Source organism: Osmia lignaria, chromosome 2 (assembly GCF_051020975.1).
Source record: "Osmia lignaria lignaria isolate PbOS001 chromosome 2, iyOsmLign1, whole genome shotgun sequence".
NCBI classification, from domain to species: domain Eukaryota; kingdom Metazoa; phylum Arthropoda; class Insecta; order Hymenoptera; family Megachilidae; genus Osmia; species Osmia lignaria.
Genome location: NC_135033.1, coordinates 6,164,345 through 6,189,956, shown reverse-complemented (window position 1 = coordinate 6,189,956; position 25,612 = coordinate 6,164,345). Strand labels below are relative to the sequence as shown.

General features: G+C 37.6%; 2 protein-coding genes across 7 annotated transcripts; one reads left to right on the top strand and one right to left on the bottom strand.

Annotated features, from left to right (window-relative positions):
• Positions 1-6,078: 6,078 nt before the first annotated feature.
• On the bottom strand, positions 6,079-8,291 carry LOC117605988 (zinc finger C4H2 domain-containing protein). 4 transcript variants are annotated; one of them, XM_034327899.2, is made up of 6 exons: positions 7,487-7,972; positions 7,168-7,339; positions 6,918-7,099; positions 6,625-6,834; positions 6,334-6,465; positions 6,084-6,238 (listed from the first exon to the last, which is right to left on the bottom strand). In XM_034327899.2, exons 1-5 carry the CDS (start codon positions 7,543-7,545, stop codon positions 6,336-6,338), a joined length of 753 nt encoding a protein of 250 aa, XP_034183790.1. In that variant the 5' UTR covers positions 7,546-7,972; the 3' UTR covers positions 6,084-6,238; positions 6,334-6,335. The 4 variants fall into 4 exon arrangements, with proteins under 4 accessions (XP_076548416.1, XP_034183792.1, XP_034183790.1 ...); XM_076692301.1 differs by lacking the exon at positions 7,487-7,972 and adding an exon at positions 8,152-8,291 and having other exon boundaries at positions 6,079-6,465; XM_034327901.2 differs by having other exon boundaries at positions 6,080-6,465; positions 6,972-7,099; positions 7,487-7,976.
• A 669-nt stretch (positions 8,292-8,960) lies between these two features.
• Positions 8,961-25,041, top strand: LOC117605987 (solute carrier family 22 member 21). 3 transcript variants are annotated; one of them, XM_034327896.2, is made up of 11 exons: positions 8,961-9,198; positions 17,848-17,939; positions 19,280-19,421; positions 20,286-20,499; positions 20,577-20,683; positions 21,583-21,737; positions 22,563-22,752; positions 23,150-23,282; positions 23,360-23,666; positions 23,745-23,929; positions 24,013-25,041. In XM_034327896.2, exons 1-11 carry the CDS (start codon positions 9,173-9,175, stop codon positions 24,187-24,189), a joined length of 1,728 nt encoding a protein of 575 aa, XP_034183787.2. In that variant the 5' UTR covers positions 8,961-9,172; the 3' UTR covers positions 24,190-25,041. The 3 variants fall into 3 exon arrangements, with proteins under 3 accessions (XP_034183787.2, XP_034183788.2, XP_034183789.2); XM_034327897.2 differs by lacking the exon at positions 8,961-9,198 and adding an exon at positions 14,694-15,170; XM_034327898.2 differs by lacking the exon at positions 8,961-9,198 and adding an exon at positions 17,073-17,508.
• Positions 25,042-25,612: the final 571 nt, after the last annotated feature.

Below are 25,612 nucleotides of genomic sequence, written 5' to 3'. Positions count from 1 at the left end.
TAACAAAATAACAATTCAACAATAAAATGCTGAAATAGAAAATATAATTAACATCATAATTTCTGTAACAATTAACAAAATGACAATTCAACAATAAAATGCTGAAATAGAAAATATAATTAACATCATAATTTCTGTAACAATTAACAAAATAACAATTCAACGATAAAATGCTGAAATAGAAAATATAATTAACATCATAATTTCTGTAACAATTAACAAAATAACAATTCAACAATAAAATGCTGAAATAGAAAATATAATTAACATCATAATTTCTGTAACAATTAACAAAATGACAATTCAACAATAAAATGCTGAAATAGAAAATATAATTAACATCATAATTTCAGTAACAATTAAAAAATAATTCAACAATAAAATGCTGAAATAGAAAATATAATTATCATTATAATCTCAGAGTATGTTTTACATAAATAGAACATAATTAAAATAAGAACATGAAATATAATTGATGTGCAAATCAATAAGAAAAGAATAATTTATTTCAATAAAGCAATAAACGAAAAAGAAATAGGGGAAATAAAATCGCGAGTTGACCATTCAACGAGCTGGGTATTGAACTCGTAAAATGTCGAGTTCAATACGTCCTGGACGGTATTATTCATACCGTTCAAGGAAAAACACAAAAAATGAAAAAACAAATTAGCGAGCATAGTGACAGAATGACTGTCCATCCGAAGATGGAGAGCCATTATTAGTTCCCCTCTTCAGGGCAAATTTTGCCGGGGCTCTTCAGCATATAGCCTCTTCTTTCTTCGGCAATAGCCTCACAAAAATCACTCGCGAAAATTTTACGTTTGCTCAGACATTTGTAAAAACGTAACACGTAAACGAGCAACGATCCCTTGAATCGCTACTCGCATACCTGCACAATTTTTGCAAATGTCCAAGCACAAAACACTTTTTAATTTCACTTCACTTCACTTCACTTCACTTCACTTCACTGCACTTTCACTTTAATACTTCATTTTTGTAATCGGGTCTATTACCACGACTACGACTTACAAACTAATAAGGCTTGGCCTTGAAAAAATCAAGAGAGAATGCTAAATTAATTAATTGATAAATTAATTAAATTGCATTTTCATCTTTTCTCTTGATTTTTGGTTTCCCAACCCCAGATACAAGCTTCTCACGTATTAGAGGAGAATACGAAGAGAAACATGAAAGCTTGCTCTGGCCCTGCCTACTTATAAACTAAACTCAATCACACCAGAAGTAAACTACCTGCCTGCCTATCGCTATATTTAAAAAAGGGCAAAAATCATTCTCACAAAAATTCACTCCACGGTTCTCATACAACCACCCGGGTGCAAAAATGCCTACATCTAGAGAGAACGTCCCGGGACGCCTCCGACACCCGAGTTCAATTCAACTTTCACACTCTAATAAAATCATACCTTTTTGCTAAAATCGACTGACAAATAATAGTGAACATTATGCTAAAGTAATACATTTCATTTTCGTATTCTATCGAATTATCTAATGTAAAAATTTTTCAATTTATTCTTGATAAGTATTTTGTAATGTTATAGTAAGTTAAGATTGTTAATAAACGATACAAATCCCACATCCTAACCACACACACACATGTGGAACTTCTATCGTGGTTCACTATTGGTTCACTACTTTTGTCAGTCGCCAAAATCTATTACACTTAAAACTAAACCTTGTCCACCGCCCTCCACCCACGCGAGTACATCTAAGTACCCGAATGAGCTTTGGGCATAAAAATGAACAAGGCCAAAGGTATTTTCACCTACCAGTTTTCTTCATGTGTGCTGAAATGCCTAAGCTAAAATGTATGATTAGCAAAAACTAAAGATGATATTCTCACTTTATTAAAAGTAAGAATATCCGCGAAATTTCACGGCTACGATTTAGTATATGGGCTGGCCCCCCCAGGGGGTTTTATTTTTAATAAAAGTGATTCGACTTTGCAAATATAAAGCTTGAAGAGCAAATACAGAAAAGCAAAATTGAGCAACTATGACATAAAACATGGTGCACTGCTAATATCAGTTGGCAACGGAGGTTCTTAGGCCCCCTGGACTTGCGCCCGACGCTACATACCACCCACCCCGCCTGGACGTCGTAACGCCAGGACAGGATGCACCCCTTCGCTAAGAGCGCTACCCGCCCGTCCAACACGTTGCATCCAACGGTGTCAGATTGACGGACGCCCATAGTATAGACAAAAGGACTACAGTTTAGAATATGGTAATATATTTTCATATGTTCCGTATTCTAAAGCTGCGCCTGCAAAGGCCTAGTAATGCATGGGTTTATCTCCCATGAGATGGTGTTTCACGGTCTTATGCCGCGGAATCCTTGTAACTAATTTGATTAAATAAATAAAATAGTGGATTGAGTTTAAAAACCAAAAGGATTCCCACCGAATACTAGTCAGTGCATTGTCATATTTACTCTCGCGTTGGAAATTTTTCGCAACACTAATTAAAATAGAAAATCCTGATCTAAAACCATGACTAGTACATAAACATCTAACGAGCTAAGATTTCACTATACTGATGAATGATGAGTGTGAGTGATGAGTGTTTAGGGTCGAGAACCGTGAACGTGACAGAATGAATTTGAAGTACGAACGAAGAGCTTTCTACAATGCTTGAAGAGCAAATACTGAAAAGCAAAATAGAGCAACTATGACGCAAAAACGGTGCACTTCTAATATCAGCTGGCAACGGAGGTTTTCGGGCCCCCTGGACTTACGCCCGACGCTACATACCACCCACCCCGCCTAGGAAAGGATGCACCCCTTCGCTAAGGGCGCTACCCGCCCGTCCAACACGTTGCATCCAACGTGTCAGATTGACGGACGCCCATAGTATAGGCAAAAGGACTGCAGTTTATTAAATGGAACACATGGATGTGCGCCACATTCTAAACTGCGCCTTGAAAGGCCTAGTAATGCATGGTTTTATCTCCCATGAGATGGTGTTCACGGTCTTATGCCGCGGAATCCTTGTAACTAATTTAATTAATTAAATAAGACATTGAGTTTAAAAACCAAAAGGATTCCCACCGAATACTAGTAAGTGCACTGTCATAGTTACTCTCGCGCTGAAAATTTTTCGCAACACTAATTAAAATAGAAAATCCTGATCTAGCAACATGACTAAAGGGGAGCTTTAAATTATGCTTGAAGAGCAAATACTGAAAAGCAAAATTGAGCAAATATGACTCAAACATTCGTCCACTGCTAATATCAGCTGGCAACGGAGGTTCTTAGGCCCCCTGGACTTACGCCCGACGCTACATACCACCCACCCCGCCTGTTAAGGCTCTAGGCCCAGGCAGGGTGCACCCCTTCGCTAAGAGCGCTACCCACCCATCGAACACGTTGCATCCAACGTGTCCGAGTGGTGGACGCCCATAGTATAGGCAAAAGGACTTTAAGACAGCTTAGCGTATGGGCTGCAACATACTTAAATGTTCCGTACTCTATGGCTGTGCCTGAAAAGGCCTAGTAATGCATGGTTTTATCTCCCATGAGGTGGTGTTCACGGTCTTATGCCGCGGAATCCTTGTAACTAATTTTATCAAATCAAAACCAAAAGGATTCCCACCGAATACTAATCAGTGTATAGTCATATTTACTCCCGCGTCGGAAATTTTTCGCAACACTACTTAAACTTGAAAATTCTGACAGGGTAATATTTACCCTCGCGTTGAAAATTTTTCGCAACACTACTTAAACTTGAAAATTCTAACGGGGTAATATTTACTCTCTCGTTTAAAATTTTTCGCAACACTACTTAAACTTGAAAATCCTAACAGGGTAATATTTCACTACACAAGGGTATGCGGGTGGATAAATGATTATGTGATAGAGTTCGTGAGGCTGAGGTGTGAATGATGAGTGTTTAGGACGGAGAACCGTAAACGTAACCACCCCCCTGTGGGGGGGCCAGCCCATATACTAAACTTATGCCAATTTAACGAGTAAAATCGGAAGAACGTTTCAATTTCAAGAGCGATTTCGTTATCAAAGTAAGTAGTTGGAATAATTAAAAGTATTCATGCTTATTACTTTGATATTGAAATCTGCTCATCGCGAAATAAATTCTTGTACATATAAAAAAGAAGGTGTATTGTGAAATCGGAGGGTCATCCGACTTCTCTACATTTTTAAACTCGAAATCTATACATGTGAATATGTACAAGAAAACCCTATCCTGAGCTAAGGCATAAAATACACAAAAAAGCAATTTGAACGATTATCATTGTATAAAATGATACAGTGATATTCGTGGGTCACTATGCTCGCTCAAAAAATAAAAATTACAACCAATTCCCGTGTAGCTACGGACCATTCGTCCTACGACATGATGGGAACCGGAGGAACTTTAAAGCATGCGACTCACCGATCGTTGACTTGCACCACTGCACTCGCCACGCATCTTATTGTTAGATTGACCCATAGCTCATATGTTGCCTCGTCAAAGAAACGGTATCCCCACTGGCCAAAGCACTCATCTGAAAGCATAAAAATCACGATTCTTGAACGATATATGTTTTCTCTCAATTTGTTGTAGTTAATATGTTAATACATAGGATAATTCAAAAATATGCATGCAAAACTATATGGGAATAACTACACCATAAACCACGGTAAACCACATGCAAATACATCCCAAAACACTCGAAGATCAAAACCATAGAACACTATAAAATATTTGCAAAAATATAGTAAAACACATAGGGTACCAATCCATAAAACCTACTAATAAATCCGTATAAATATGCCAAAACACAAAGGGTACTACTCCATAAAACCCACTAATAAATCTGTATAAATATGCCAAAACACGTAGGGTACCACTCCATAAAACCCAATAATAAATCCGTAAATATATGCCAAAGCACAAAGGAAACCACACCATAAAACACAATAAAGCACATGCAGGTACATGGGGTACCACACCACACAGCACACTAATGCACTTGTATAAAAATGTCAGAACACATTGGTGACCACACCATAAGACGCACTAATATATCCGTATAAATATTCCAAAACACATGGGAAACACTATAGGAAGCACCATAGGCACACATAGAAACACTTGTGGTAACACACTGATAAATCCATGCACGAATATCGATAGTGTCAACCCGTACCGGTATATGTTTGGCAGCTCCATCCGTATCCTTCGGCGGTCGCGATAAGACTGATTAGATTTGACCTTCCTCCAGGTCGCCGTTGTACCGGCGCGCGACGCGCCCAATCAAGCATGACGTTCCGTTTCACCGGTTCCGCGGCCGGTTACATTTAACTACTTCTATCTGATATTTGTTAATATTTATTTAATTATTATTTTATATTTTACAATTGTTTATTAATCAAATTATTGTTATATCTATTTAAATTGTTTATTTCTTTACATTTCCGCGTGGGTATATTGCAAAATTTTGTTTAATTATTCTATTAAAAATTATTTAATTATTGTTTTTAATTTTACAATTGTTTATTAATCAAACGAACGAACTGCGCCCTACAGAATGAACGAGAAACTAAATTTCTGGTCTGTTTTACCTTGTTGACGTCTTTCGCGAGTGAACAATCAACGAAATCGTAGTTTTCAAATTACTTCTACCTGGAGACTTGTACATCATCCCTTGGGTGCTCGTTTTATTCTATCCGACCCAAAGAATATCAGTCTGGTCCCTATTTGGACATACGATTCACAGAAATGTTTATATTACGAATAAATCAATGCAGGTGAGTCCGATCCGCCATTTTCTTGACTGTTGACACACAGCAATTTCAATATTTTATAAGTTTTTGACGATTTGGATAATATAAGGACCAGACAAATATTCTTTAGAACCTTCTGAACACGTCCCACAAATTTTTTTACATTCTGTTTAGAAATGAGGACGTAATTTGAAAACTCGCGTCTAGGGATTTCTTTAGGGACTGTCGGTAAAGTTTTCGACGCTCGCATCACCTTAATTCCATTTCATAAAAATTAATATAAAAGGTTTATTTAATGGACAAATATTGTAATAAAACGTTTTCTGTTTATGTAAACGACAATTACTAAACTTTACAATTTTTTTTTATGAAAATCGTAAAACATTAAGTTTTATTTATATCTGTTATAGAATTATTACCTATTATGTCCACCTATGTTGCTGTTGATAGAGGTTGAGAATAGAGTTCTTTACAGTACATTATAGGGTTGTAGAACTGTTATAAGTTATAAAACAAAACCATTAACACATGCCCTTAGAAATAAATGACAGAAGTATTTCGTGTTCCATATAAATAACATTTATAATTACAATTAGTCTTTTTTCTTTGGCTTCTTAGGATTACGCGATCGAGACTTAGCTTTACATAGAGGGCAAATTGGTGCATTTCTATGAATTTGTTGATGACATGATAAACATGATTTCATTGGTGGTGGTTGTTGCCTAAAAACAAAGAAACAGTAGAATAGTAACATGTTATTACACAAGTTCTTATTATTTAATATTATTTAACTAATTGGGAAAGTTATATCATTAATAGTTATTAGGATATAGGTTTACATGCCCTGCTGTATGTAAATGTAATGTAAAATCGCGATATACCAGTGGTACCTGAATGTTGGAGCCGGTGGACCCGGGGCTGGTGGTAATGGTCTTGGTTCTGGTTTACTTGGACCCTGAAGAGGTTGAGGAGCAAGAAAAGGTGTGGAACCACCTGGGTGGCCAGGATGGTGTAAAGTAAGAGGAGGTAATAAATCATCACCTCTGACTTCTACCCTCCATTCTGCTTTTTGCATTGGACGTTCAAAATAGCTATAAATAAACAATTTATATAATTAACATTCAGTTCAAAATAGCTTATATTATTTGTACTTAATAACAGTCAAGAAACAAACTCTGGTGAAATAAGATCAGATTCTGTTTCATATAATTCTGGTAATCTTTCCAACCCCAAAAATTCTCTGCGCATACGATCAATATCATGTTTCAAAGGTTGATAATCATTATTATGAATCAATTTTGCAGTTTCCCTTGCTTTATTCCTAGCTTCTTCTGCTTGCTTAATAACAGTTTCCATCTAAAACAATTACATAAATGATATATCATTTACTTGGGAGATAACGTTAAAACCATGCTTTATTATACCGCATTAATATCTGCATGTATCTGTCGTAATTCTTCAACATGTGCCATCTTTTCTTGCATAAGAAGGTCCATTTCCTGCTTGTATTCCAATAAACATTTTTCTTCTTGTTCAGTTTGCTCTACCTCTTGCAATATTCTTTGCTTCATTTTCTCCAGCTGCAGGGTCTTTGATCTACCAAAATACAAATACAAATTTAATTTTAATCTATTCTAGACTGAGTTGTCAGTATCATGTAGAGATGATTTACAATTTGTAGATTTCTCTAAAATTTTATTGAATTCAAAAGAAAACTGTTCAGAAGTAAACTCATTTACATACTTGATATCTTTCAACGCCTCTAATTTGGCGAAAATAACTGTAGTTTCTGTGACAGACATTGTTAAACGGCACTTGATACTTTTTTGTTTAAGCCAGCTCTGTCAACCGAAAGTCAACTCGTTTATTAAATAAACCCAACGAATTCAAGAGTGAAGATTCTCCTGTCAAGGCATCATGCCTATTATATTTGAGGAATTGTTGCGGTATTATATATTCAACGTTTTCATTGGAAATTGAACGGATTTCTCACTTTTAATTCTGTTTTGAAAAATTAACCAACACCATTGACATATAACACAATGAACATAATTTTTGTCATGAATTATAACAATAAACATGTTGAGATAGATCAGAAGCAGCAAGCGTCCGAAGACGAACGTATGCAAGCGCCTTTCAACGATGCATCAGCAAACTAAAATGAAAAGAGCGGCTTCTTTCGAAATAAAAATTTGGGAAAGAAGGCATACCAGTTTAAAATACACCTTGTCAAAGTTTAATTAAAACTTCGTTATTAAAAGTTTAAAAACAAATCATTATGGGAAATAAAATACTACATACAATAATGAACTTCATTATCAATTAAAATGAAGCATGAAGCAATTTAACAAAAGTATAACTTTGAATTATTGTATCGTTTAATTAAACATATTTTTTTGTTGTAATACCATTCTTTTTGGTAATTCCAATGAATTACTCTTCGAAATTGTTTAACAAGTTAGATATCTATCGGAAGTTAGCCAAGAATCTTAGTTATCAGTTTCCAGACGAGCGATTATATCTAGCTCGGTGAAATTACACGTCGATGCGACGTCTTGGTACCGACGGAATCGGTATCTCTATCTGAAAGGATTTCCACGGCGATTTATCGGGAATGCCACGATCTCAGTCACCAATCAGTTTCGCGTAAGCGCGAAACAGAAGCGTTGCCTCTGTTCGATCGTTGTTTAAAGGTCGTCGGTATATCTGGAAGAATAGTTAATCAAGCGCGACGATGAAGCACACTTCTCAAAACATTTATCAGTTCGATTAGAACGCATCTGTCGAATTCGTGACGTTATCTGTTACGAATTGTAACGATCCGCGAAGAGGACGTGGCCATGAGCGATTCGTAGACCCAGCGTCGCGTGTTTCGCGAAAAAAGGAGGAGACATTCGGAGGAAGAGGCGAAGTATTCTCTAGAATAGAGAGATAGGGATATCCAATCAGTTTCATGGAGCGTCCCTGGGTATCCCAGCAGACGAACTGTTGACCCAGCTTTGACAACGATCCAGATGAGAGAACGTCGGAAAAATGTGACGCTGCCCACGATGTCCTCGGTGTCTCTCCCCCAACTTTTCGTCTTGTCGCACCGCTCACTGCTGCATCAGTCCTCCTCCTCCTCCTCCTGATCCTCCTCCTTCTTTTCCTCCTCTTACTACTTAATAACGAGTGTACAAACTTGTGCTGTTGCTGCCGCCTTCGTATGACTAAACACTGACAAACTTTCGAGTGTTTGAAGCTCCGCGAGCTGTGAAATATAGGACAAAGGAGAGTGCCTCGAGTGGCGCGGCGTGGCGTTAAGTCGAGCGGTTTCGACGCTTACCTAGCCCCGCGAGCTAACGCGGAGGGGAAGCATTTTTCCGCTTTAACGACAGCTTCTCTGTTCCCGGACCGAGTGCATTAGACGAGTTTCAACGCGACAGCACCATGGGGTCCAGGATGGGGTCTAGAATGTAAGTAATTCATATGGACACGTGTTTTCACCCTGTTCAGAGAATTTCACCCTTCTTCTATCGTTCGTCGCTTTTTCACACTAGCCATACGCGAAACAATGATCGATCATACGCGTCTATCGATAAGTAACGATTCATTTCGAACGTGTTACGAACTTTGGATCATCGATAATGATCGTTCAGTTTCTCATCAAAGAATTCATTCATTAATGAGAGACATTTTGCGTCGATGGAAACGAATTTTCTGTCATAAATCGGTTAAAAATAATTTCATCCGTTACATTCTTTGTCATCGCAGTGAAATCATCATCGGGTAGCCCGACTACATATTTATCAGGCTGTCCCGGACCGTTGATCGTGCCAGTCTGTTTTTATCTGTTCGACGATTTTCTCTTTTTCAAAACACCACGACCACTATACTCTCGATAAGAATGTGAACGAAACGAACAGCGCACATCCGCTACCATAACGTCGATGTTTACCTCGAACAGTACCCCGGCTGGTGTTGATCCCTCGAAAATGATCCGTCAACTCGACGATAGTGTCGCGAGCTAAATTAATAATTACAATATTGTTATTGTTTTGTTTTCACAGCTCTGTATTTATTTCCAAAATAAAAGCGAAACGAATGAAAATACAAGTAGTAGCCTTTCCTCTTATCATTTTCTTTTAATAAAGGATAAACGAATTGAAATAATGGTACGATAATAAGAATGTCATCAGCTTTGTTGGTATTTAAGTAGTTTTCAAAATTCTAAGCGAGCGAAAGTAATAATTATACGCTCCTTTCATTATCTCCCAACAAAGGCTATTAGCGATACGGTACCGTGTCATTAGCATGATCCAAGCTTTCTTGGTATTTACGTACGACGAGATAAATGAAGATAATAAGCACATAAGCTGAAATTTGAAAATTTCTTACTTTTGGAAAAATTTGCAACTACCTTTGGTAATGTTTGCGTATAAAATTTCCAAAATTCAAGGCGAAGTATAAAGTATCTGCTATAAAGAGTTACTGCGATCGCTTCGTAATTCGTGAATACCAAAACGAATGCTAATTACAGATTCGAAAGCTGTTTAAGGCTTGATTTATTCGAAGGCGAATGCAAGACTTTGTTTCGACTGCGTGCGCGTTAGTCACGTTTCCACGAGGTCGCGAACTTCGTGCATTCGTGATTTGCATTTTCAGCTACTGATTTTTCCCCTGCGAGTTTCATTGTCGAATCGTTGTATCGCGAACGAGGACAGTCCAGGGTTCGGACAGGCTCATTTACCTTGTCATTATGCATCACTGACTAATTGACACGGGTAGTCGCGTTTTAGTATCGCGTTTAACCGGCCTTCGAAATGTTTGCAGAACTTAACTTCTGTTTGCAGGAACGCTTAGAACCAACGGCTTCTCTTAATCGTGGCAGTAGATTATTTTTTTCCTTCGTTGATATGTTCCATCTAGAGAATACATAATTGTACCATCTTCATTTCTTTAATTCAATTACCTAAATTTCAAAATGGATCTCCCTGGTTATTGATGCATTAAGATCGCTTAAATCACGAAAACTTAGAAATTGAATTATAATAACTATAATGGAAGATGAATAAAATGATAGCTTTCATAATATGAATTTTCAAGTGGCTGATATCTTGCCGAATGATAAAGCGATTTAAATTAACGATCTTTTGATTGTATCGATACGATTTTTAAGTCTCTGATACTCTATCTTTGATTGATCTGGAATATAACATTTTCTACATTCACCGTAATTATCTTTTTTACGTAATCCAAAAGAATTACAGAAAAAAAGGTAAAGAAGTTGGAAAGAATGTACTGATTGAAAGGAAGCAGAGGAGCTCGAAGAATGTAATATAATCAAGAAACTTGATTAATCTGACCGACGTTTTATGGGAAATCCAATTGAATTTTTTTTTTCTATAATGGTAAAAAAACCCACAACTGTGATTAATAGATCGCATTGAGTTTTTATCGAACTGTCAGGAAGGTCTGCATTGCACTGTTTTTGCGAAAGTGACCGACATCTAAACACGATTGTACAATGATCATTCATCATGGAAACTTTAGGTCGATAAGTAGGTCTATTTGTCCATGAAAAATCTGCGCTTCTCTCGACAATTGACGATTATCAGATATTGCTCGAACAATCGACGGATTCAGATGAAATCTTAAACAAATTGCGGGTTATCTTCGTGCAAACAGACGATCGTTCGTACAATGAATGCATCTTCTTCAATCGTCGCGATAAAGGTTTATTATCATATACTTTATTTTCTTTCCAATTTCCGCTATCTTCTGCTTTCCGATTTCTTCTTCTTTTTTTTAACTGGGTCATGAAATGTTATTTACTTCGACAAAGTGGAGTAACCCACAAATATTTATACATTGAACGATTGTCGACCTCCTTACGCCTTTGATCTTATTACAAACTTTCCTCCGGCTCGTTGTGTGCTATTTTTATTATCGATCAATTGTCAATATTTAAGTGGTTACGCGCGTGTAATGACCGAAATCGAAAATAACATCGTTTCTTGGTTTTCCCTCCAGTCATCGCTAAATTAGAATGCTTCATTTAGAACGCGTTAATTAAACCTTAAATAAGTCTTCAAACATTAGCGAAGGTTTTATTTTCGTTTATCACGTCCTGATTCGTTCCGTTACAAGATCCTACGATCAACCTATAGCAACACGTTTACGAAAAAAAAAATAAAAATAAAAATGTAGCATAAAAGTACGCAGATGTAATTGTGCACCGATATCGGCCACGCAATCGGAGCGATAGATTGCACCTATCTAATTGAAACATCGATGCATTGTAAATACATTGAAAGTCGTAAACATCGGATGCGAAATCCAACGAGAAACAGGCGAATCAATCTGAAACGAACTGCGAATTTTTTGCATACCGTATATTTATTCTTTTTAATTGTTAACATAGTGTGATTTCAATTTTCCCGCTGTGAAAATCGAACGGAGTTGAGATCGATTGATTCTCTTCGTGATTCATAATCTCGTAGACTGCATTCGAGACAAGGGTCTTGTTATACGACAGTCATCAGGCGTTGGGATTATAATTTCTAGACTATTTAATATTTACTTTACTTTTGTACGATCTTATCTTTTTTGTAATTTTTTTAATATTGGACACAGGTTGCATCGCCTTTTGTATGAAATAGTGCGTCGTAGATTTCATAGGGTAGATAATGTAGGACGCACAAGATGCGTCAGAGCTTACATAGGGTAGGTAATGTAGGACGCACAAGATGCGTCAGGGCTTAGATAGGGTAGGTAATATAGGACGCACAAGGTGCATGGTAGTTTATGTTATACAGATAATATAGGCTCCCACAAAGTGTGTCACCTTTTATATTAAATATTAACCCTTTGACTACTATGGACGCACATATGCATCACGTGAATATCATAGTTTGATTCTTGTATATCTTAATCGTAATCAAATAAAAGTTATCAACGCATATTACTAATTACACATCATATGTTATCAAATTATAATGATGCGATAAAGCAATGGAAAAAATGATAAGTATTATTTACCTAATTCTTATTTTGTACATATAGAACGTTTAAACCTAGATTACTCAGCAGTGAAAGGGTTAAACAGTTCAGACCGCACAAGGTGCATCATGGAATAAACAATATAGGACGCATAAGGTGCGTCGCGCTTTATATCAAGGTGTGTCATCTTACTCGAACCTCCTCATTCAAATTCGACGACAAAATGCGACAAACCTCTTTCCGTTTCATTGAAACTTCCTATCATTCTTTTTGCTCGTGTATGTAATGAAATGTAACGTAAAAAAATACGGGCCAACCAGATTGATACAAACAGATCACCCGATCGGCTCGGATCGGTTTTCTTTCTCATTTGGTGTTCGTGTACCGTGAAACCGATTTTCATTGCAGCGTGTTATATAGAACGATCGATGTAACAATAAACCGACGTACGATAGTTGTAACCAAGCTGTCGCGTCCGGTGTAAACCGGCGTAAACCAGTTTTATTTGATTTTTCCTCAGTTGTTTTCGATGAACTGAATAAGACAAAAATACGCTCGCTAGCGCGGCTGCGAGCTGAGTAACGTTCACCCGTTCCCGCTTATCTGTCGCGTTATCTGTCGGGGTTTCGAGGCGGGAAATCGCGCGCCTAGATTTTCTGCCCACGATCGTCGCGCGATCGAACCGTCACTCTCGACGAGGCAACGAAATCAAAACGATGCTCGACGGGAGATCACTCGCCAGGGGCTCTCCTAAAATTGGAACATTGTTTAAATGTTTTCGAAAAACAAATCGAAATTTTCACGATAATGGTCTCGTGGTATGAAGTTTAGTATTTTATAGAAATATTTTTATAATTTTTAATAAATGATAAATCCTAACATAGCTTAATAACACATGAGGTATGCTGTGATTTTTAATAATCTTCAAGCGAGACGATTACGAGTTGGAAGAAAACAGGAAAATTTTTTTAACTAGTGCCATCGTACATGGGCTTGCGTCACATCGAAGACTTTATGGAACGTTCGAAGGAAAATTAACAGAATTTCAATGTTATAATACCGTTACGATGTAATGGTTTATTAACGATTAATTTTATGTAACGTATGTCATTTATAAGTGACGTTTTTCTAACGAGAATTTTCCTGAACATTTTAAAAATGCAATTCTCGAGGTGAAACTGAAAACAAAACGAATTAGCGTAAAAAATACAATTTAACGCTTTGACCACAAGTTTCTGAAACGACAGCACACATAGTATTCGTCGTCTAGAATTATGCAATTCTCTGATACGATCGGTCATTAAACAGTTCAAAAAGCTGCGCTCGACACGATAGAATTTTAGTAAATATTCGTGCTGATCCAGCAAAGCATGAAATATACCACGGCGATATTTTACGTAACATGATCGTCAGGGCCAATGAAATTTCAACGCTGGAAAATGTCGCTAAACTGTTCGCCCGGTTAATCGCAAAGAGCTTTGCAGTCATAAATTATGGACATCGTATTTTTCCCCATCTCTTTTTATTTGATGATTGAACAGAGAACGACTGACAAGACAGTATACCCGGTTCTCATTTATTATTCATTCGATTCTAATATCATGCAAGGTCAACGTTTTAATAAAATTTCACTCTTTAATCCACTTTTAACTTTGCCAAAGTTCTTCCTCATTCTTCCTTTACAAAATTAGGATGTTTTATTAAATTAGTGGCTCTGAATCATTATTTTTCATGGGAAGACTTTCAAAAACGATACAAGATTTGCAAAAGTGATCTACGAATTTCCGATCGAAAGCAGGTAGCAAATGGTGCTGAAATGTTGATGGCGCGACCGGTAGGTACGACCGAGTGGTCATCCGGTCGTAAAGAGCAGAACTTAAGAAGGACCGATCCTTTTTCCCCTTCTTCGACCATTTTACTTCCCCCACCCCCGTGTGGTCATCGGAGACCCGGCAGTGTGTGGTATACGTTTACCTTCAAAAGACAGTTGCTGCAGCAACAAGGCGACTTGTGGTCACCGACGATGAAGTTGCGCGCTGGTCGCACAGCTTAGATTCGCGATTTTCCATAACGGTGTGTCGATCGTCGCGAAATTAACAAGTTTCCACGCGAATAACAGGCGTCGAAGATGGCGTAAGCGATTTGTGAAAGGACACGAAGTAGCCGGACACCTGTTTCACGCGCGATACCGCGCCGATTCGAGCGACACGCATAGTGATCCTGGGAGTACAATTTCATTCAAGCTACGAGAAACATCGTTCCTGTAGATTCTGTACAATATTTTTCTCGATATTGCCGCGGTCGAAAATCTCGAAACCGTTTTGTATTCATTGAACATCGAGCGTTAAGTGAACAGTGACACTCTGATTCAAAAACGTGATCGTGATTAACCCCCTGGAATTTGTTTCGCGAAAAATTTAATTAATCGGTTATAGAAAGTTTGAAGGTAATTATTATTCTTTTCATTTGAATACCGGACGGAAATTGTGTCGCGTTTGATCGGGATCCATTCCGCTCCAATTGCATGGCAAATTAAGAACAATAGGGTTCGGATAAGAGTGTTTAAGTCCATCGTTGAAATTGATTGTTTAATTGAACTGTGTTTTAAGGTAGCCAGCTGGTTACATTTGTTTCTACTTCGATTTCTATAGATATGCTTCGAACTCGGCTTTAATCCTTTCAGTACTTCGCACTGTTTACAAACGGTACGTACGCGCCTGTTTTTTAATTAGAAATCAAAAAATTTTGTTAATCAATAATCGAGCGATTGGTAATTAAATCGCGAGTACAAGAGAACAATTCCGATAGTTTGTCAACACTTAACGACCCGTGTCGTGGATTCGTTTGGTATGTCAATTATTATTTCATAACAGATGCTAATTACAATTGGCCATTTTGTAGCGTATGTTTAATGGAATTCTACGAATAATTTCATGTACGGTCGTTAAAAAGTTGAAATTCAATTTCCACGAATTTTATATTCTTCGAAAACTAATTTTCGTATGAGAATTAATTTGATTTCCTGGTTTAATCAGGAATTAATCCGATTCAGGGAGTTCGTAAGTAGGGAAAGAATTCGATTGCAAAGTGAACTTTGTAAATTGTTGACGATGTAAAGTCAAATATGAATTAGGTTCGATATTGCAAAGTTGTAATTACTCCTTTCGCTTAAATTCATCGGGGTAGAGCTGAGGCAAGTGGTGGACGTCGAAGCGTCGCGCAGCGTCTCAACGAAGGTAACGCGATATCGGCTTCACGCTGGCGTCTTTATTGAAGAATTAGGATTCTCCGGCGGGCAGATCGTTTAAACGTTAATGTATGTTAATCGCGCGACCGTGTCAATGAGAACGGAGTAACCGCGAAATTGCATGCGAAGGACGAAACCTGTGCAGCCGTGAACCAATATCTCTTCGGCTAATTCAACGACGGTCATTCCGTTTCTCGTGTTCTCTTTCCGCCCGTTATTCGTTACGCGCGACAATGCCAAACAACGAACCGTATCTTTGAATTTATCTCTCGTGTTTGGAGGCAACAGTGAAAAATCGTCACGAAATATCAGCCGGCGCAACGCATCGACATGAGTATCTCCGACGTCGAAAAATTATTACGAAACATCGACGTGATTATCAATTAAATAAAAACAATGTCGGGAAAATCGAGTCGAAATCTTCAAATATATTACATCTTGCTCCAGTTCAGTTGCGAAATATTTTTTAAATCGACTAGAATCATCTTTCCGAATTTGGAAAGATTAAAGGTCAAAGATATTTTTAAGATCTGAATTGGACGAGATTTTTCAAATCTCGAAGAATATGAAATTATGGTGAAATAATTAATTTACGAATTAGTAGTTGCAATAATATTATTATCTATCCGCCTATCCTGAATCAACGAAATAAAAAAGGCAAGCGAATTGTAGGCGGTAACGTGGCGATAAATAATAATAAACTGATGATTTACGATGACAACGCGAATGTGCTAATTTTCTACAGCATCGTCCGCTTCTCTATCCATATTTATTCGACGACAAGAGTGAAGGGTAACGACAACGATTCATCATATTCTTCTTCTTCTTGAAACGTTAAATCGGCCATGGCGTTGCGTTCAAGAATTGTCAAGGCGATACTCGCGGACCGCATATAAATGCCGATCATTGAAGACGTTCAACACTTTCAGACGCGCTCTTTCATATTAGAAAGTCAATGGCATTCCGAACGGAAGGCCATGTAACTCGAGGCATCCGTTACCAATGAATACGCGAAACTATCTCTTACAACTTTTCAACTATACTTTCAACTTTGAATAAAATTCGAAAGACTATTTCAACTTTCAGAATACTTTTTTGAAATTTATATTTCAAATTTCTAGTTCCTAAATTCAATCACCGAATTATGGAACGTCGATCGATATCGTTCGGTGAACTTAATGGAAATGGAATCCAGTTCGATCTGAACGTAAACGAGTGACAAAGTGTGCAGGGTACTTCCGGTCTGAAATCGGCGAGCTTGCATGACGCGTTAATTTTCACGTATGCACGGTTAAAACGAGGCGAACGCCACCGGTTGCGTTGCTTCTCTTCTTGCTTCGATTTCGTTCGCACTCTCCGCGCCAGTAGAAAATCGGTATTCGCCGCGAGCGGTTGCTGCGGACGCGATCGCGTAATGCTCGCGCGACCACGCGGTCAGTCGGTTCACTTTTTATCGATCTTATCGTTGGACCCGGAGCCGGCAATTCAATTTACATAGTTCCAGTTGGTCCATCACGAAAGTCGAAAGCAGTTTCGTGTTAGTCGAAGAAATTTTTCATTTCAAATTACACGTATTCGCTTGATATCAAGTCGAGATCGTTTCTCTCCCACCTACGGTGCTAGCCGGATGTCAGGCGATAGAGTGTTGTGAAAGTCCCGTTCCTTGCCGGTTTTCTTTTTACTCTTTCGACTCGTTTGGTAAAAGCTCGTTGTTGATCTCACTTTATGTAATGCACGCGAGGGATTGCGTCGTTTCGCGCGTTTTTCGTGATCATTCGCCGTCGATCGAACGCTACCAATCTGACCTCCGACGTGGGGTCAACGAAGGAAACGCCACCCGTGAACCGGCATAATTCTCGAATCTCTGTGTTCGCAGCCTAAGAGGCGACGAGGAGGACAGTATGAGGCTATTTTGCTCGCAGAAGGACGAATCGTCGTCGGCGCCAAAGATCACCGATGGCTGCACAGGTAAGAGCAAGTTCCTATTAGTTACCTGAATTCAAATGTGACATTTCATTTGATGCGTTATTTGGTAAGGATCACCAGGGACTGGCTTAATAAAAGTTCATCACCAATTCTTAATAGAAGGAAAAAAAATTATTGTTAATAATTAGAAATAATTAGGCAATCATGCGTCAACATGCTGCCATGATAAAAATTACCATATGTGTACTACAACGTGCCGAGTTGAGTCACTGTATAATCATCATAATGTTAACTCAATATTTTTCATTTCTTGTTGTTTAATTATTTGGTTATCAACCCTTTGTGATTCTGCGTAGAGTCTGATTCGCTATTATGTTTCTTGTAATTAGAGATTATTAATGGAATGCTTGAGAATTTTGTTTGGCAAACGAATTTTCAATTTTTCAATTCTAATTGATATAAGATAGATAAAGGATTAAGCATCGAAATTACAAATATATTACATTAGTCTTCAAAGTGTTAATTTGATAAACACTGAGTGTCTTAGGTTTCTCCTAAGATCAAAATTCTTGTTTTTTTAAATATCATCTATTTTTGGAAAAATGATCGGACGTAACGACGAAAATAATCTGAACTGCAAAAGTTTCACGCTATTTCCTCGTTGATTAATGGTAACTAGAGTTAATCGACTGACGGGCGTACACTCGCGACGAAGAGGCTAAAGAAACGGGCGCAGGCCATATAGCACAATTTTCCTTTCGTTCAATGTTTTTTCCTCGCTGCCGAGTGGCTGTTTCTTCTCTTCTGTTTCCTCGAAGAAGAAGAACGACCACTCGTTTGCTGACGCGATTCATTAACGGTTCAGGCTAAATCAATTAGAGCGATATACGAGGCGAAACGAAACGCGGCAATGTCCGCTCGAGCTTGATACCACATTTTTATTTTAATGATAATTGTATAAAATGACAGAGAACTAGGTGGCAAAATTTTGGTAACATATTAAGGTTCAACGTTATATTAATTTCGCTAAACTTTCCTGAATTAAGGGAAAATGTAAAGGAAAGAACCTACTCATTATTCATATCAATTCTTAGAAAGGTCCACATTAGACTTTTCTTAAATTTTCATAAAGAATCAAAATTAAATAATGGATAGTTCTTCCCTCTATTCTTATCCTAAGAAAGGACGCCTACCTATTTGTATAATATTTAGTTTGTAATTCTATTTTTCTGGAAATTGCTCGGTTAACTCTTAAAACATCTTGTATACTCATTGAAAGGGTTAATCGTCGATTTTTCCGCTCGTTACGTGTATCGTGCTATGCAAATGGAATTAACCGGAAGAATAGTATGTTTGATAGCCGGAAATCAATGTTTTCGCAGGAGGAACGAGAGGCAGCGAGCAGGAAGTGGATCGCTTCGGATACTATCAAATGATTATGTTCGCGATAATTAGCTTGCCTCTGTTCTTGTCAGCAGGATTCACGCTTGCCTACGTGTTCACAGCTGGGGAAGTTAAGTACAGGTATGTACACTGATTCGAATAATTTTCATTATCTCTGTTATGCGATCCACGATGGAGACAAAGTTCCATGAACGTAGCATAAATTATCAATAAACGTTGATATACCGTTATAGAAAATTAAATAAAAATTTCCTGAATTTATATCAGCCTTTTGAGATTTAACTGTACCGTGCGATCATTTATTTTGTGTTGGAAACACAACTCGTAGAAGAAGATCCTAGTGTACGAGCTGGAACAAATTGATTGATCATTGAATTGTGTAACACTGTCGGGACGATAAATCGATTAAGTACTTTATTGAGAAGTCTATTAACCTTTCCATAGTAGCACAGTGCGTGAAATACACGCAGGGTTCTGATTTATTCTCTCGTTAATAACGTGATAATTGTTCTTACGAACAAATTTCATGCAAAGTGTAAAATATGTAAACAGTTTTTGCAGACTTTTTTCAGAATCGCGTCTGTTCCAAGAACGAGGCAAACCATTTACTACTTCCCTAATGATTCAAACAATTACATCTTTTAACGTACCTATCCATTATTTTGAACAAACGTACAAGCAGAGATTACTCATCGTTCATTCTGAAATTCACCCGTGCTAAATAAAAAGATTCTTTGTTCAAAACACATTTAATTTTTCAATCTGTATATTTTGTTCATTCGCATGGTATGAAGAGAATATATTGGAAAATTTCATTTTATTTTCGGTAATTTTTTAAGTACTATCGTTAGGAAGAGTAATAATTAAATACTATTGTTAATTATTACAAATACTATATTTTTAGAGCCACATAATAAATAAATCCACTAAATAGATCTACTAAATAAATTTTCAAATTTCTTAATAAAACATTGGGAAAAACAGGTGTTTGGTGCCAGAATGCGAAGCCCCAAACAACACGAAGTACAATGTGCCATGGGCAGCGGATTCTGTTCCAGAACTGTCAGAAATGTCCAAGTGCGTTCGTTACGTCGTTCGAAATCATACTGATACTTGTACGAGTCAGTCGTTCAGCAATGAGACTCTCAATTGCGATTCCTGGGTCTACGATCCGTCGGAGAACACGGTGCTCAGCGAGGTAAAATCATTGCCACTGGTTGCCATTATTCAAAATCGATCAACGATCGCTAAAGTTTCTTTTATTTTCCGACACAGTGGGACCTCACCTGTGACATCAATCGATGGAAACTCACGTTGGTGGGTACGATAAATAACGTTGGCCAATTCGTTGGATTGATCTTCGCTGGATACATATCGGACAGGTGAGAAATAATCAACATCGGAGTCCTAATTACTTCTGCTTCGATACGAGAATCCAGGAAATGAGATTCTTGGTACGAATCGAAATCGATGAAACGACCAGAGGGAAAAGTCACTTTCGAAAGTTCTTTTTTTTTTTGTATAACCATGGAGGGTAGAGATCGAAATCAACAGGTCGTTGGTTTCGAGAGTCTCGTAAAACGCGGTCAAAGTGTTTAGATCTTGATAGGATAGGTGATAAGTAGAAAGACTCAAATGTTGGTTTTAAATAGAGTACACGGAAGTAATTGATTTTATAACAATAAAATTAAGAGATTTTCTATTTCTGTGAATCAGTGATTCTGATATTTTATCAAAGACAATGTTTTCTGACAAATTTCAATATTATCATGAAATCTGTTCAGTGAGAATTAATTTTTCTTTCTAACAATTTTATTGGAAGTGTCTAAAATACCACGTAGATTGGTGGTACACTAGAGAGCCAGCAGATCTCTAGTATTCCAGTTAGTGGCTTTCAAACAGACTTACCCGTAGCTAGTTCATGAATTCTGATTCGAATTCGGGGAACGATCGTTCAAGAAGTGGGAGATTATATTTAAATGAATTCGTACTTTGGGCAAACTTTGAGAGATTTACGACGAACGATTTGAACTTGCTAGACGTTTCGCGATTCATCTTCGCATTGAAACGGTTTCTTACGACGAATGCGGCATATTGAAACGTTCAATGCAAACTCGTAGCATTGAATTCGTTTTACCTTTCAAAAATTATATATTTGAATATCCGGTACAATTTGAAATATTCGCCTTATTCGAATGGTTGAACACAGATGTTTTAACAATGGCATTCAAAGTGGTAAATAGTGCTTGTGCAACGGGCTTATTCTTTTTGTTATTTGCAGATACGGAAGACGCACAGTTTTGACACTCATCACGTCCCTGAGCGGAATCAGCGGCCTGATACATTCTTTTTCCGTGAATTATTGGATGTTTCTAGCGTTCGAATTTATCGACGCGACTGTCGCGGCCGGTATCTACAGCGCTGGATTTATTTTAGGTGAGTTAATAACGAGGCAAAGTATGGGAAGATGTTTCACGTGAATAATGTTCATATAAATAACGGTCATGTTTTACACGCTTCCAGGCAGAAATGTTTTCGATATCGAAAAAAAGAGGCGCGCCCGTAACCGTAGCAAGCCTTGAACAGAATTTTTGCACAATAATTTTCATCTAAATTGCTAATACCTTGCCTTAGAATGTATAAATGTAGCAGATAAATTGTTCCACTTTAGACGCTTATTGGTACATAGATTATCACAATTATCATATTGTATGAGTAATCATTTTTTTTTAAGACATTGGAAACAAAGTTATATAATGCAGGAAATTGGATATTAAAAAATTTCTAAACAAATAGGCAATGAAATTTTTGTGATTCTGAGACACAATAATCTTTAGACTTAATATCTCGAGACTTGTAGGATTAAAATTTGGGGGAGGGACATATATTTGCACGAACATTGATAGTTAAATGACCACAATTTCAAGAACTGTTAAAACACTAGTAACAATTGCAATTATAATGGTATAAGTCTGACTTGCACCATTGTCATTATCAATAGAACATGCTCTACTTACATATTCTACTAGCTCTGCTATTTGTTGGAATATAATTTCTCTCAATGAGCAGACATGTATATTAATATTCTAAAAAATATGACTTTCTCCATTATGACTTTCATCTTCTCAAATATGAACATGAGTATGTATGTAATTTGAATACTTTTCTAAAATCAAACCCCGTACAATTTGCATGCACATTTAATGATGAAGAATTGTTATATGTGAGCGAATATGTACCAATAAATAGGTTAATTTTCAGGAATGGAGATGGCAGGAGTGAAAGGCAGAGTTCTAGCGAGCACGATCATTTGCTGCATGTTTGCAGTGGGTGAGATGCTGTTGGGATTGATCGCAATGTGGTTGAAATCGTGGCGGTTGATCCTCCGGGTGGTATACGGTCCGGCTTTGCTCGCCATTTTCCTGCCGTTCCTGATCCCGGAATCAGTCAGGTAATTTCCTTTGGCGACTGTTTAATTCGTATTGTCCCAGAGGGGATCCTCGTTAATGATCCCCTTAACGATCTAAGAAGTCGTCGTCCAGTTATGCCTCCACGACATCCGGCCAATTAACTGGACCTTTGACGTCACAGCACCCTTAATTGGACCCGTTACTCCCTAATTAATTAACGCGATCGTGAACGGTCTGTACGAGCCGCGGCACGCGTACTCTATACCGTGCTGCCTTTAAATATTTTACGGCTCAATCTTTCAATAAGATATTTTTCTTATGTTGCTTTTCTATGTACGCCATAGGTAATCGATAAATGCGTGTTCCTATACACTCGTTTCCCCTCGAAAATATCTCGTACGCGTAAACAAAACAAAACACATGATGCCAATTTTCAAGGTGGCTATTGGCGAAAGGGAAACACGAGAAGGTGGAGAGCATATATCGTAAAATGGCGCGTATTAACGGGCTGCAAATCTCGGAAGAGGCGATTGGAGCGTTCAAGGATATGAATATGGTGAAGGCCGAGAAGGTATGAAATAATGACTTGACTGTACCATCAAAATGAAGAGGATTTTTCGGATAATCTATAATCTTGCTATCTTACAGACGGAACATGCAAACGATAATAAAACACCGTTCATGCAAGTTTTGAATAGCTCGGTGATGCTTACACGTTTAATGGCCTGCTCGTTTTGCTGGCTGACGAACACCTTCGTCTATTATGGATTATCGCTGAATTCCGTGGCCTTTGCCGGCGATAAATACACCAATTTCATACTGGTCGCCCTTGTGGAGATACCAGCTTACTTTCTGACCTGGTTTTTAACCGATTACATCGGTCGTAAGGCGACCCTCTCCTCGTCTTTCTTACTAAGCGGTGCATTCTGCCTCGCGATACAGTTCGTACCTGCAGGTAAACTGATTTAATGACAAACTAATTTTCATTCGAAACAATCAAAGTAGAGGCTGATATACAAGGTGTTTCTTTCAGATTCGTTGAGTTTCTTGCCACTGATTTTGTACATGGGAGGGAAATGGTGCATCACGATGTCATTTTCCACCGTTTACATTTACACGGCTGAGCTGTTCCCCACGAATCTGAGACACTCGCTGCTCGGTATCTGCAGCATGACTGGCCGCATGGGGTCAATATTGTCACCCCAAACTCCCCTTCTGGTGAGTCATACACCGGAACGATGCGAATCGTAGAGATAGCCTAATGGCTACGTAAATGTTTTCATAAATTTCAATTTTCACAGGCACAAATTATGCCAGAGTTACCGCTCATTCTTTTCGGCTGCATGGCATTGTCGGCGGGTCTGCTGTCTCTATTCTTCCCGGAAACGCTGGGAACCAAACTCCCGGACACTGTATGGGAAGCGGAGAACATAGGGAAATCAGAGGTGAAGCAAGAGATCCAGGATTCGCCTTCTTAGAGAGAAAATACACGCGTTTTGTTGTAGAGAAATAAAATAAAAAAGCAGTAATGGATATCAGAAGTTTTCAAGTTCAGAAAGCTAAAAGTAAGAAACGAAACGAGCTTAACGTTGGAGATCCTCGACAATCGCGATCAATTTGTCATGAAATTTATCAAACGAGTCAACGACTCATCGATTGTGGTCAATCAACAGGATGAAGGATTGGCAGGGTATCGCGAACGGTTTCGATAAATCGTTGTCTCGTTATTTCATTTTTCTCGGCTGACAGATATCGCGCATACGATGTATAATGAATTTTTAATACGATTAATTGTGCCTCGTTAAAGGTTATCGTTGTTCACGTTATCTGTCGTCTAGAGGTCTACGCACGATGAGTCAGTTTGCTGCATGATGCTTTTTCTTCTTTTTCTTCTTTTCCTTAGGAGAAAACACGATATTATGCTCAGGTATTTATACAGTATTGGTACATCATGTCTGTAAACGTATCAATCGGTAATTAATTATCAACCCCGGTAGTTTTTCCTTCTACTGCTGTTAACACGTTAAATGTCCCATTGAAAATTAATTGTAATTTCATTGCAAATTTTCTAGATTAGAAAAAATATTTTTAATATTTTTTAATTGATGGACTCGACGAAATCCCTTAGTGTTTATAGGGCTAAAGTTAATGCTACCTATTGTTAAAATTTTAAAAAATTTGTGTATAATTAAGTTACTCTGGGGTTACTAGTGACCCTCAGACATTCAACGTGTTAACTATTCCGATTGTTGTCACATCGAGTATCACCGTGCCATGATAGTGCATCCTTTAGGAACAATAGCAATAATTTAATCACACACACATCTATATGTACACATATATGCCTATATTTATATTTCGCGAAGAATACGTAGTGTACAAAAGAATATAGAGTACAATGGTTACTGGAAATTGCATGTGTATTGAGCATTGGTTTAAGCCAAGATACTGTTCTGATGAATAACAAATGCATTTCACTGTAAGATCAATACTTGTAATGATGGAAATATTACGATCAAAGATTGCGAACGCGTTGTACATTTTACCGGTATGAAAAATAATTTTCTTAATAAGTGTTATATGGGAGTATTGAACGATGTTAATTATTCTGAAGTTTTTAGTATGGAGTGTTATAGTGATTGTTAAAATGACGTTGATATTTCCATCGTGACGTCAGATGCAAACATTTATAGATATTATAAGCAACCGTATTGTTAAGATCCAGTGAAGAACATGTATATGTAATAAAGTATATATGACTGGCATTTACGAAATCCTGGTGTTAATTCTTCCAAACAACAGATTACTAAAATTATCAAATAATTATTCATTTTAAATAATTTGCCCTGTCCCGTCCAATCTTCCTAAATGAGAAGAGAATAATAAAATATTTAAAGAAGT